Below are 13,504 nucleotides of genomic sequence, written 5' to 3'. Positions count from 1 at the left end.
AATGTTGACACCCCTGATACTTAGTAAACCGGTTTTCTGTCACCATAGCAGTTGTCATACAAAGGCGCTGAAGTTAGGTTTATAAAGAGTACTGGTGCACGTCTTTAGCTCCCAACTGTGTTGGTCCAGGTCAACATTTCCAATGGTCTTTCCAGAAATCTCCCCTTAACAGAGGGGGGGAAAAGCACACATAGTTCTCTATATGAAAACCAGAGCGATTTAGGGTGGCTGTGCGTCCCAACAGTGCCTGTATCCTCAAAAAGCATTTAAACATGTAGACACACACTACACCTGCAGTGGCAGGGATCCATATCCCACACATTTTTTTTCCTCTGCATAGAAAAACATCACACTTATTGAGTGGCTCTCTCGGTTGCAACATAAATCCAGTATCCTGCCAGTGCAATGAGAGCATCGCATAAAAACCTGCACTGCATTGCAATGCTTCTGAGGACGGTACTCCTAAATACTGGAGACAGGGTGCCATGATATTTCATTATCTTTTTTCCCCATGTTTTTCAGGTTAAATGGCCCCTAAATATAAAGTGGAGTAAATTAAGTCTTCCTCAGGGATTTAGGACACTCATGTGGAACATGTAAAATCCAGATGTTGTGTGTGTAACTCACCCGTCCTCCAAGCAGTCGTTCATGATGTTTCCCTCGTAGGGTGTCTTTAAGTAGGTTCCCCAGGATAGTAGCACAGATGTCGGCGTGACAGAATCGATCACCAGGTGAAGAGGTTTGTCCAGGTTCACTTTACCTGTTACAAACCGGTAATCAAATTTAGCAGTGGAATATGTTTTCTAGCTAATGCTAAGTGAAGTTTTTCAAACATCCCCACTGGTTCAATAGCACATCTGTTGCATATTTTCCACTAAACATATCCTGTCATGGACTGTTTCGTTTTTTTCGATTGCCAATACTTTTTTAAAATGCATGCTACCTGTGCAATGCTTCTTCACATCATTGGTTGGGATGGGCTGAACAGCCACCAGATACTTGGGCTCAGCATCTGTGAAAGCAAGCATCTCAAGTTATTTAAGAGTTCAAAGAAACCATAAAAAGGGCAATTTCATGGTGCAATGCAAGTTTCTTTCATGAACTTCCGGACAACATAAACGAAATAAGCTAGAAAAGAAATGTATAGGAGTCAACAAAAAGAGGACCCCTGTGTGTCAAGGTTAAGTCTCATAAAACTTGATAAATTTACCTTTTTATGACATGACAAGGTTGTTTAGGCTGTAAAAAAAATACATTTTACTTTAAAAATATATATTTGAAAACTTTTTTTGAAAATAATGATTGAGATATTTACACATTTAAAAAGTATGAAAAAAGTTTTGTTTGTTACACCAGATGACTACACAACTCTAAAATTTAATATTAAACAAAATGTAATATTGTGTTTTAAATGGTATAATATTTAGTTCTAAGAACTTTATGTAGATAAAGAAAATATTCTTCCTGTTCTTTATCTTGTACACTGTTACTTGTCACTGACACAATTCCAAAGGATTTTGGTGGACGTTTAATTAGTAAAATGTCTTGAGTTGATTAATTTGAAGATTTTCACACAGTTTATAGCCTTGTGATGACTATTGTTTGCTTAACATCCGTGTTTCCAATGTAACCGAATTAAACAGCACATTTGCCAAAAATGTATTTGTTGGGGTGATAAGTTTGTTATTTTTGCCTTTCTAAAAGTTAGGGATATGTACACAGGAAAACTAATTTAGACAAAAGACAAAAAAAGAAAAAAAAGAAAGAAGAAGCCCATTAGGGTGATACAAAATGTAAGACGCCAATAACTGCTTTCGCATTTTGGCCATCTGTTGTGCACGTGTATCATATTGAAATCTCAGCACAGACTGTAAATTCAAGAGCAATGATCCCTCCGTCTGTGGCCAATATTGAATAATGATGTGACTGTGTGTTCCTATCCTGAATTGCATAGGTAAAGAAGCCAAAAACTCAGAGGCCCTTCCTTTTGGAACAAACAATTCTTTGTTTGCAAGCTTCTGGATAAGGGAATAAGCATTGATGTATAATTTTGTTCTGCTTGCGTCAGTGCTTTTCATTGTGGAGAACTTCAAAGGCTTTGACTCTTGAGATCTTGTCCACTACTATCTTAAATCACATGTTGTTTTGTCATCAACACTAGTGCCCAAAAGTGGATTTTCAAGGATGTTAAAATTCTAGCCGACACTGATGAGCAGATAATTATTTTCATGTTAGGGCCGATAACTATGGAAACTTGTTTCTCCCATGGAATATTATGGATAATTTTGACTTATCTCACAATTCTGACTTTTTTCCTCACAATTGCGAGATAATAAACTCGCAACTACGAGTTATAAAAGTCAGAATTATGGGATATAATCTCGCAATTGAGAGAAATAAGTCAGACTTTTTCTCTCACAATTTTGACTTTCTTCTTGAAAATTCAAATTATATCCTGCAATTCTGAGAACTGTGAGATAGAAACTAGCAATTGCGAGTTATAAAGTCCAATTCGGAGGAAAACATATTATTAGGGCTTGGGCCCTATATCAAAGATGCAATATCAAAAAACTGTCCGATGACCAATATGTTATCATTAAATCCACAAGCAACTGAACTCTACCTGCAGAAGAAAAATGAAGCATCTGGCATGAACCCATTTAGTAAAAACTTACATTAGCTTTAGGGTCCCTCTAACCTGGCCCTAGCCTAACCAAAATGAACTCAGGGATTGTAGCTCCTGGGAGAATGATGATGAATGGACCACAGGAAGTTATTTTACAGTCAAAAAATAATTGTGGTTAGTCTTACTGGGAGTAATATGTGACCTTTTTACCTTGTCAAAAGTGATCTGTGGCTTTTTGTGTGTTGACAAATGCTGTGGTTACCAAAGCTTTAACAAATAGCATACATTTTGGGTTTAATTACAGTTTATGCTTTCAAATAATGGAAGAGTTGCCGCAAACATAGGTGTGCAAATCAAGACGGTGGTTTTGTTGGGTTAAGGAATCAACCATTTGTGGTTACTCCTCCAGTCCCATGCTAACCCACAAAACAACATTAGTGATTGTTTTGTGGGCTTCCTTCGGGCTCTTGAGCGAAATAACAGCTGAGTGTGGTTATACTCTAACTCACCAATCTCGGTCTCATAGGGTTCCCCGTTTTCTGGGAGTTGGATGAACTGTTTGGAGAACATGCTGGAACCATAGCCTAAGATGTAGCCCTCAAGTTTGATGTCAGGGTTGGGACGAACAAACTTCAAAACTATGGTATCCCCAGTGGCGTTGATCCGAACCTTCATATTCTGTCTTCTTACTGTGTGGAGGGAAAAGTAGTGTTTGTAATACTTTTAATTGGCTTAAAAAACAGTGCTGCAACCCTTCAAACAGTCTATGTTTCTTTGTTTGACATTCAATGACAGGAAAAAGGAATTGCACAAAAAGAGTGACTTTCAGAACACTGCAATGAATAAATGATTAATTACTTAAAGAGTAAAGAGTAAGACATTATGTTTCCCATGTGTTGGATGGGGTTTGTGAATTTATGGGGTTTACTGATTTATGTGGCCAAAGGGGGGCGGAGGAGTGCACTTTTGAGGAGTGCAAAAGTGTGTGCCATGAAAGTATTCGTCGAGGTAAATCAAGGACAATTGCTTTCACAGTTGAGCTCCTCATCGCTTCACTCAAAGCACAGTAGCATCTGGACCTCCAATATTCCGCCCCAGTTACGCAGCATTATATTTACCAGAATTATGAGGCTTTGGAAGGTTTCAGAATATGACACTGACACACATTTAAAGTGATTTGATCATTATCTTTTCATACCTGCGCCAAACAATTCATTATAAATGTATTCCTTTTGTACCAGCGTCATCTTTCACTGACATTTCATTGGATAATTTGCAGCATGGAAAATGTTTCGAGTCAGTTTCAGGCCCACTCTAAATCCAATAAGCCACCAGGCTGGGTCGAGATTTTTCCGCTTCCACCTTTTTCCCATCAATCAGAACTGTTTAACCATTATGCTGAGTTAAAGAGGCCACGAAAAGTCCTCCTTAAACTGATTTAAGCTGGTTGGTCTCGGCCTTTGGAAAGTGATGTGTGTATTTAACTTTATAAGTAATTGCAAGCTTGGCAGGTCAAGCTCATCCCCCCAATCTGTCAGTCACAATGAAGCACCAAACTTAACTGGAGATCTCATTAATCAGGCTCATTAAAGGGACAATTACACCCCAAAAATGAAAATTCTGCCATTATTCACTCACCCTCATGTCACTCCAAAATCATTTGATGTCTGTAGAGCAAAATATTTAAAGTTCTGAAAAGCTCTTCACAGCGACATTTCAGAATGACCACCAAAAAAGCACCTTAAAAGAGGTTCATATAATAGTGAACAGCATTACACCAAGTTTCCTTAAATCATACGACAGCTTTGTGTGAGAAAGTTGAGTCATTATTTAATGGATTATCTTCCTCTTTAGTAAGCTGTTAGGAACTGCTGTAATTAGATCATTGATTCAATGAGTTGAAAGCAAGAACTGGATCAGTGAAAGAATATTTACTTTGAGCCTATTCTTTTGAATGATCTAGTTTATCCATTCAAGAATTAATCATTCAGTCCGGCTTGTGAAATGGATAAACAGTACATTGAAAAGAACAGACTAAATAAAAAAAAATTAATTGTTTGAATTAATTGTTCCTGTTCTTGGGTTCAACTCATTGATTCAGTTACAATCGTTCTAGAGTTATTAACTGCTCACCAAAGGGGAAGATTTTCTGTAAATAATGACTTAACTTTGGCGTTTCCTTACATAAAGCTATTGTATGACTTCAGAAGTCTTGGAAAACATTAAATGAATCTGAGGGACCACTTTTATGATACTTTTTTTTTTTTTGGGGAATGTAAATCACTATGAACTGATTTTGTTTGGAAATAAGCTGCATGAAGATGTGTTTTTATTGCAAGCGTTTTGTGTTTCCAAACTGTCTAAGAAGACATCTTTCAGATCCCACAAGCAGAAAGGTGGAACATCTACAACATGATTCAGTAACTCGTCTTCTTAATCTTTAGAAATCAGTTAAACAAACAGAAGAGAGGAAGAGTGTGTGGTCAGGGAAGCTGCTGAATTTGTACAAGGGAAAAAAACACACTTCTGAATCACTGGGATCATTGTAAAATAAACTCCTCAGTGGAGAGAACTTTAAGATGAACTCTTCTTAAGGTGTTCTTTACGTTACAATAATGTACCGTATCATTTTGATAAACTATAATTACAAGGCAGGCACAGTCTTGTTTCTTTATCAGATGTCCTTTTCAGTTGCTAAATCGTGTCAATGTAGCTTTTGACTGGGGCCAAGGCTCTGAGTCACGGACAGGCTGGACGCTTGCGGTTGAATGGTGTTGTTGGTTTATCTGTTCACACCAGCTTGTCACCACAGAGGTTTTAAAAGCCGTAGCTGAGGGATATTTTCCGTTGCCAAAATGTAATAGCTTTACATCTGACAAGAATCGTAAAATGTTGCTTTGCAGTTACAAGAGTTTTACCATACCAGTGGAGACGGGCTGGACAATGGTTTAACCTCTACAGTCAAGGAAAAACACGATCACATTTTTCAGGGGAACCATGCTGGTCAAATCATGAAGCATGTTTAAAGCCTCAGAATCTGAAACATATTCTTATTACAAAATGAACAAGCCAAAACGTTTAAACTTTGAAAAAAAAAAACATTTCCCATTCCTAATGGATTCAATTACTTGACTAGTAATACGTTTTTAGCCAAGTCATGTTGTGCACTTCACTTTGCGAAGTAAACAAAATTATCATTGAGTAATTGGTATTTTTTGCACCAGTTTTTGCAAGTTCAATTGGAAATTTGGTTTCCAGTCACTTGGATTGATTCTTTCATATGTTTTTGAATACAAAGATTTTATGTTGTACCTTAAAAAGACAGAAACGCAGAGGTTGGGCGAATATCACAGATATGGAGGGGAAGCAGAGGGGGAAGGTATATCTCATTTGACACCACTGACAAGCATAATCATGCATGCTCTTTCCTGGCTCTGATGTTGAATGATTTCCAGGTTCAGACTGATCAGCCAAACACCAGCCCCAAGCTGTGTTCTGTCAGATACGGTTCGTTTTTAGCGTTATGCATGAATACGGTCCAGTTTTTATTGGACGTCTGGCACTAGTTCCACTTAAAACATAATTTACAAACACACTGATTTCTAGGAGGGTCAGCTTGATTCACAGCATTCCTCCTGGTCTAAAGCCATGCTACACAAGGCACTTGCCAAGTCTGCATTCAAAATCAGTCCAATTTATCAAATCAGTCTCAAACTATTTCAGTTGTTTTCCCCCATTCATGTTCAAGACTTTAAATAAGTAAATTCAAGAAAACTAAAACTGATCTTTGGCTTTACAATGAACGACCACCAAAGGGTTACTTCACCGCAAAAGAAAATGAAAATTCTGTCACTATTTACTCACCCTCATGTCCTCCCAATTAAATCTGTATGACTTTCTTTCTTTTTTTTTGTCTATATGAACTAAATGAACGTCAGTTGGGTGAAAAGTTGTTTTGTCATTGCATAGACAAAAACTGTTTAAACATTCTTCATTTGCAGACGAAAAAGTCATGCAATGGAGCGACATGAGAGTAAGCAAATTCATTTTTGGGTGAACTATTTCTTTAAGTCCGCACTTTTCATGGAAAATTCAGAAATCTGGTCCTTCTGCAGAACTCCAGGCTCTTTTGCACCCCATTAAAGGACACACATGACCCAAATATCCAAGGAGATGATTTAAAAACTAAACTTCAGAAGAAGCAAATCACCTGAGGGCGCGAAGGGAACGTAAATCTAATGTTTTCCCATACATCAGCAAATCATTCGTCTTTCAGGCACATTTACAACAGTCCTGATCTCTGCACTCAACAGCTGTTTCCATCTCCCCTTCACCTCCCAAATCCTTTCATCCACTCTGTCTTGTTCTGACTTTTCAGAGGTATTCATCTAGACACATTTTGTTATTAACAACCAGTATTAGTAGCATACAGACCATCCTTGATTGCTACAAACACTCCTAAACACATTCTCATTTCAAAATTCAAAGTTTGTTTCCCCAATAACATTGGGCTGCAGTTCCCAGGGTGCATTGTGAACCTCTATGGCTTGCTTTTACAGAACAGCTGCCTGCACATGTGTTGTTAAGCTGTCTTTGCCCCATGGCAACTCGAAGTACAGTAACAAGTAGAAGCTATGTCTAAGTCGAGCGGACATGCAGACAGCTCAGACTGCTGTTTCCTTTTAAGGCGGCAATTATCAATTATCATTCATGCTGAAAAAACTTAGACCAGACTAAGATGGTTTGCTGGTTTTAACTGGTTTAAGATGGTTAAGATGGCAAGTGTGGTCCTAGAGAGCCGTTGTCCTGCAGAGTTTAGCTCCAACCCTAATCAAACACAACTGAACAAGATAATCAATGTCTTTGGGATTACTAAGGCTATAGGCAGGTGAGGGTTTGTTTCAGGGTTGGAGCCAAAATCTGTAGGACAACGGTTTTCTAGGACCAAACTTGCCAACCCCTGGTCAAGCTGGTTTCCCAGTCTGGCCAATCTTGTCTGGTTTAGTTGGTCTCCCGACTTGACCAAGCTGGTGTACAGCTGTTTCACAGAAGTGGTCTCCAAGCAAAACTAGCTGAAAAGTGCCCAAAACCACTCTAAAACCAGCAAACCAGACCAGAGCAATCAGATAAGCGTGTTTCTTTTCAGCAAGAATGAGATATTTTCAATATGTCTTCACTCTTGTTGAACTCATCCCCAGCCGGTAATTTAAACTGTCTTTTTGTCCAGGCAACATCCATAAGGAAACGAAGTTGGCCAATGAAGTATAAACACAGAACGCTGCTGGGGTGATTGACTAGCTGTGATGAATGAAGCTCAGTACAAGTGAAAGGGCATTGAGCCAGCGCAGACATTCTTCCCCTCCGGAGATGGAGGTGGTTTTTAATAGCTGATGAACGAGCACTGATAGTGAACCGAGAGCTTGTATTACTAATGCCATAGCTAATCTGAGAACACAGGGATGCTGGGGGCATGATATCGTGCACAGAAACACGCCACATATGCACATACAACTCTAGCACTAAGAAGGATGGTGTTGGAAGATATTTAGACATACACAAATGCACTTTGAACAGGATGCCAAGGTGCAATGTATTTATTTTGCATTCACACATGCACTGGACTACAACACACACACAATCAAACACCTTCATGGAATATATACACACATACATGCACAAAATAAACTGTGATTTTGGCCAGCTGCATACACCATGAGGTAACAATTATCTCTTTTTTGTTTAAAATTTGAGTCTATCAAAATTAAATGTCGTTTCACAACCAGCAAAGACAGAAAATCAAAGTGCCTGGCTGGTTTCTCAAGTTGGACTCTGGACAATGGCAGACAGATTGCACATGTCTAATTTTCCAGTACCTTTCAGGCTCCAGTAAAAAAAAAAGAAAAAAAAAAATCTTTATCCTTTTTTCTCTCTAGCTTTTGCAGAGTTTGGCTTCGCCCCATCTATAATCATGCAGGACTGACTGCTGCATTTAATTCCCATAAAACACACTCAGTTCTGCTCATGCATGCCCAAATGCACCTGCAAGTGCGAGATTTATTGCATGTTCTTAAAAATGTATGAAAATTAAAATTTATGACCAGTCCAAGGCACCATGTAATGCAAATGCAACAGGTTAATGATAATGAAATTTTTCCTATAGTTAAAACTCAACACCTACAACTCCACTGCAGAACTACTGCAGAAATGCATGGCATTCTCAAACACAAACAGGTGCATCACAAAAATTAAACACGAGTACCCCTGTTCTGTGAGCATGCGGCACCGTGGTGCTGAACTTGCCTCTGACTCTTTGCGCGGAGCTGCATGCGAGGAGGAGAATTCCTGCAAGCGTCAGAAGAAAGCCCAAGTGAAGGGCAGTGCTGCCTGCCATGGTGCTCTGCTCCAATCGAGAAGGGATGCTGGCTGATTTCTCTAAGACAGTTGCTGCTGGTTCTTCTGCTTGAGTTGGTGTCAGGTCAGGACTTCTTGAGCTCACTGTGTGCCTCTGCTGAGTGATAGACAGTGCGAGGAGTCCTCTATGATGTATAGTGACCAGGGAGGGAGGAGATTGCTGATGTGTGCCTCAATCACACCCACCTTCACAGATCCACACACACACACACATTTTTTTTTGGGGGGGGGGGGGGGGGGGGGGGGTATGGCTTTCATTTACTGGGCTTGTTCGACCACACACTCCATCAAGGATTTTTTCCCTGCAGCTTGTGTGTTTGTGGGTGTGCATGTCTGTGCTTGTGTTAGGCTGTTTCCTCCAAAATCTGATTGAACCAAATACACGGACTTGGGGCACCCCTATAATGGCAAACAGCCTAAAGGGAGTCTGGGTTCAAGGAGAACAATCAATGATTGAGTACATGAGCAGGACATCAAATGGACCAGCAGATCCAGTGATTTGACCTGGTGGAAATTACAGTATCCCTCTATTTCATCATCACGGACAGAATCACTTGTCTGTCTGCGGCCATTGCTAACCGCTGCACATTACGTCTCGTCTAGAAGGGCATCCAGCCTCACAATCCTTGCCAAACAACTTCACCTCCAGGGACATAGGAGGAAATTTGGGAGGGGTGGGTGGGTTGGTGTGTGGGGGGAGGGGGGTGGGGGTGGAAAGTGATTATAATGAAAGTTCTTCCAACACGTGCCACTGCATAAGACATGCAAAGGGAAGCACTCGTTCCAATGAGTCTCGCCTGACCCACAGGATGTGAACAAAGACATATTCATGAATCAAGGTGCCCAAAAATTATGCTACTACAGCCTAGCTTGTGTCTCCTACTACATAATCAGCACAGAACACCATAAAACAAGAGATCTACCCTAGAACGTCCCATGCTCCGAGAATTTTAACGAGCATTACAAGCAAAAAAAAAAAAAAAAAGACAAAAAAAAGAAAACTCAAAAAAAAAAAAAAGTACAATTTGGAAAATCCACTCCCTATCATGACTCAAACAAAACGTCACTCATTTGCAGCTGTGATCATGTCTAGGACTGCTTGCTTTACCAACCCAACAGTTTACAACAAAGTGACTTTGCCAGAATCAACTCAACAGACTGTGCGATGCCTTTGGCTAGAGCTTTAACCCCACATACATCTTTCTGGTGCATATATAAAAATGGTTTCTACAGCTGGTACCACTCTGAGTCTCTGTGATTACCTTGTAAATTATTAATGAGTTACTTCAAAAGACCGAGATGGATAGCGGTGTGGCTTGGGCAAATTAGAGAAGACTTGTAGAACAGAATCAGGTCATTACAGCTTTGTTTTTCATACCTGAAAACATGTTGACCTGCAACCCTTCTTAGGAACATGCTTCAAATTGTTATGCTGCCATTTAACTGCCTAACAATTACTCTGAGGTCAAGCGACTCACCTTTCAACTGAGGAATGGATTTTGCAATGTTTCAGGTTGAATCGTGGTATGTCACCTTTTTTGGTTATACAGTTAATTTGTAAGGATATCAAATACAACCTACTGGAAAACTTAAACTAGACCAGCATGGACTGGTGGACCAGCACAGCCAGCATGCAAATCATTTGAATCCTCATAGGTTTTTGCGCACATGCTAAAAAAATAAATAAAATAAAAATAATAATAATAATAATGGACATGTGCCAAAGTAATACTAGACCTTGTAAAATTCATCATATTTAAAATTATTTCACTTTTTAATATAACTTAAAATTGCATAATGAAATAAAATAATAAAATAAATAATTTTAAAAATATTCAACAGCACACTTTTGTTGTTGTTTACTTTTCTGTAATATCATGAACTGTGAAATTTTACACATATTGGTATCGACTGCAGAAATTGTGTCTATACTAACAGAGGAACACACACATATGACACACAGTCTGCTCATGGCCTCTCCTGTTACATATCAAGATTATGAGTGTTGAAACTACAGGAAAGACATGACGGGCTCCATGCAGTGTGTATATCATAGAAATCATGGCTTATATAACAGCTTCACCATGCCTGGCCTGCAAATCGAGCTTCTAAGAAGGGAAAATCATTCTTAGCCTTACAATGCAGCCATTGTCTTTTAGCCTTGAGCAAATGGCATCAGTTTAAGGAGTGTGACGCGGATCTATGATTTTTTTCTGAAAAGGAAACAAACATTTAAAGCCTCCCCTCCAGCATCCCCTGCCATACGTACAGTGTATAACAGATTATATAAATGAGATGTTCCATGACCTAACTGTCAGGTTGAGTTGCCTTCTTCACAGGTATCACTGTCACAGGCTGTACTAATGCTGCTCAGGTTTGGGCTTGTTCCATTGTATTCCACATGGTTCCACAAGTTAAAGCTGTTTTTTTCTCTGAAAATCTGAACTGTATGGTCTATATTACTGCAGAAAATGGCCAATGAAAACGTCACCTCTGGTTAATGGCAAATTTTCTTATTCCTGAAATTTTTTGCACACATCAAGCAATTCCTCAGATTTCAAGGCCTGTTTGATATAAAGATGTGTACATAGAAGCATTGTTAGTCCCATCTGTGAGACATTTTATGCTAAAATTAAGCTCAGCTCAAAGTGGCTCCAAATTACTCCACCAAATGTTCAAAAACATTCTCTACTGACTTTCACCAACCTCCAGACACTTGATTTAAAATAATTCAACTAGAGAAAAGAGAGGATGCAGAACTGACTTTTAAATGCTAAATATACTACAAAGCTTCTTTTTCTGGTTATACTTTTGATCTGAGAAGGAAAATTTAACTGTATATTAGTGTAAATGTACAACCATTTATGTCAAAACATAAAAAAAGTTTTCCTTAATCATCTGGAAAGGTTCTAATGTGCGTGTTTGGCTTTATGTACATCTTCAAAACTGAAAAGCCACTGAAATTCCCTGCTGATTCACATAAACCTTAATTTCTTACACATCATCACCCTCTGAGGAAAACACTCACCTGTTTTGTGACATCCATTCATCATGTGTCTGCTCCTACCCTCCAGTGTTGTGCTTTCCTCTCTGACCCAGAAGCATCACACTGATCATAAAGAGCTCCAGCACGTGCACATGAACATTAACCTCTATTCTTAAACCATCAATCATTGTATTCTATCTGCTGGAGTGGATTAAAGATCATGTTGTTTAGCTTGCAACCCAGCTGTTACCTTAGGCATCACCACGGGCTGCTCATTTGAACGAGGATTAGAACAGAACAGACTGTTACATTACAGCTGGAAGTTGTTGTACATAAATAATTGCTTGTGAGCGGATGGTGGCCATGACAGGTTTATGTTTTGTTTTGGTGAATGAAAATGAGAGGACAGCATGGTCTTTGCAGGAGCCAGCCAGTGCTCGAATTGTATCATAGCTCAAGGGGTTTCCTAACCTTACTCCTAAATCAAATTTAATGAACCTTATTCCATAATAATATGGGAAAATGACGTTATGCTTTTTTGTCCGGATATATTGATTTATTTAAATGAACAAACAATGCAATTCATACTTGAAATGACTTTAAATGATGAATTATCCTTCTATAAAGTTTTTGATTAGTTTTTGAGTTTTGATTGGGCGGGTGGGGTTTTTATCAAATCAAAAATAAGTGAACTATTATTAATATTAAACTTCTATCCGCCAAATCAATGTCATGTGATGTGACTTTTATGTCACAAGCTGCATTTCTATTACCCTTCAAATTGTGCAAATTGAAATTGCGAATTGAAAACGCCCAATGGAAACACGCTCGCATGAGGTGGTTTTCCAGGCAATTCGAAAAAGGAATATTTCGCAAAACTGCAATGGATACAGTTTTTTCGCATTTACAGGTCACCTGGCGTATGTAAAAGTCGATCATTCTTTAAAGGTAAAGCGGCATGTTTGGATAAAAGACGACACAGAGTTCTTTATTAAACTCTTAAAAGACACAATTATTACGGGAATACTGGATTCAAAACAAAAAAAAAGCCAAAATTTATCAAGACCTTGAAGCAGATAGAAGAGAGAAACACCTCATACGTGGCCACTCACAATTCCATTGGCTTCTGTTTATTTTTAAATGTGTTTATTTGGTTTGTCCTTTTTTTTTAAACAATATTTGATTCCATATAGATCTTCTTACTCACTCTCTTGTTCCTAAAATTTTCAGTGAAGTCGGACGTAGGTCATTTCAGTATAAAGACCCTTTTGACTGGAATAATCTTCCTGTTTCTCTGAGATCTATTACCTCACTTAATCGCTTTAGGCTATCTTTATTTTCTTATCTTAAAATAACTTGTTCATGTTTTTGATTTTTGATTTTTCCTCTTTTCTTCTTTTATTTATTTTTTTATTTTATTTTTTTGTTATTAGCTGGTCTTATGTAGATATTACTGAGGTATGATGTTGAGTTTCTGTATT

The 13,504-nt window shown here is 38.6% G+C and overlaps 1 protein-coding gene across 25 annotated transcripts in view; it reads right to left on the bottom strand.

Annotated features, from left to right (window-relative positions):
* The window catches only part of abi3bpb (ABI family, member 3 (NESH) binding protein b), a 33,588-nt gene extending 24,222 nt beyond the window's left edge, over positions 1–9,366 (bottom strand). For 14 of the 25 annotated variants that reach the window (XM_077226828.1, XM_077226829.1, XM_077226831.1 and 11 more), the window contains exons 1-4: positions 8,927–9,154; positions 3,136–3,315; positions 944–1,012; positions 628–760 (exon numbers count right to left, since the gene is read on the bottom strand). In XM_077226828.1, the coding sequence (XP_077082943.1) occupies positions 628–760; positions 944–1,012; positions 3,136–3,315; positions 8,927–9,017 (473 nt within the window). In that variant the 5' untranslated portion in view covers positions 9,018–9,154. Of the gene's footprint in view, positions 1–627; positions 761–943; positions 1,013–3,135; positions 3,316–8,922 lie in introns of all 25 variants that reach the window. The other 11 variants (XM_077226827.1, XM_077226830.1, XM_077226832.1 and 8 more) reach the window with 3 other exon arrangements.
* Positions 9,367–13,504: the final 4,138 nt, after the last annotated feature.

This window comes from Siphateles boraxobius, unplaced genomic scaffold (assembly GCF_051911475.1).
Source record: "Siphateles boraxobius isolate OS27281-9 unplaced genomic scaffold, OSU_SipBor_1 13, whole genome shotgun sequence".
Lineage (NCBI taxonomy): Eukaryota > Metazoa > Chordata > Actinopteri > Cypriniformes > Leuciscidae > Siphateles > Siphateles boraxobius.
This window is presented reverse-complemented; position numbering and strand designations above follow the sequence as displayed.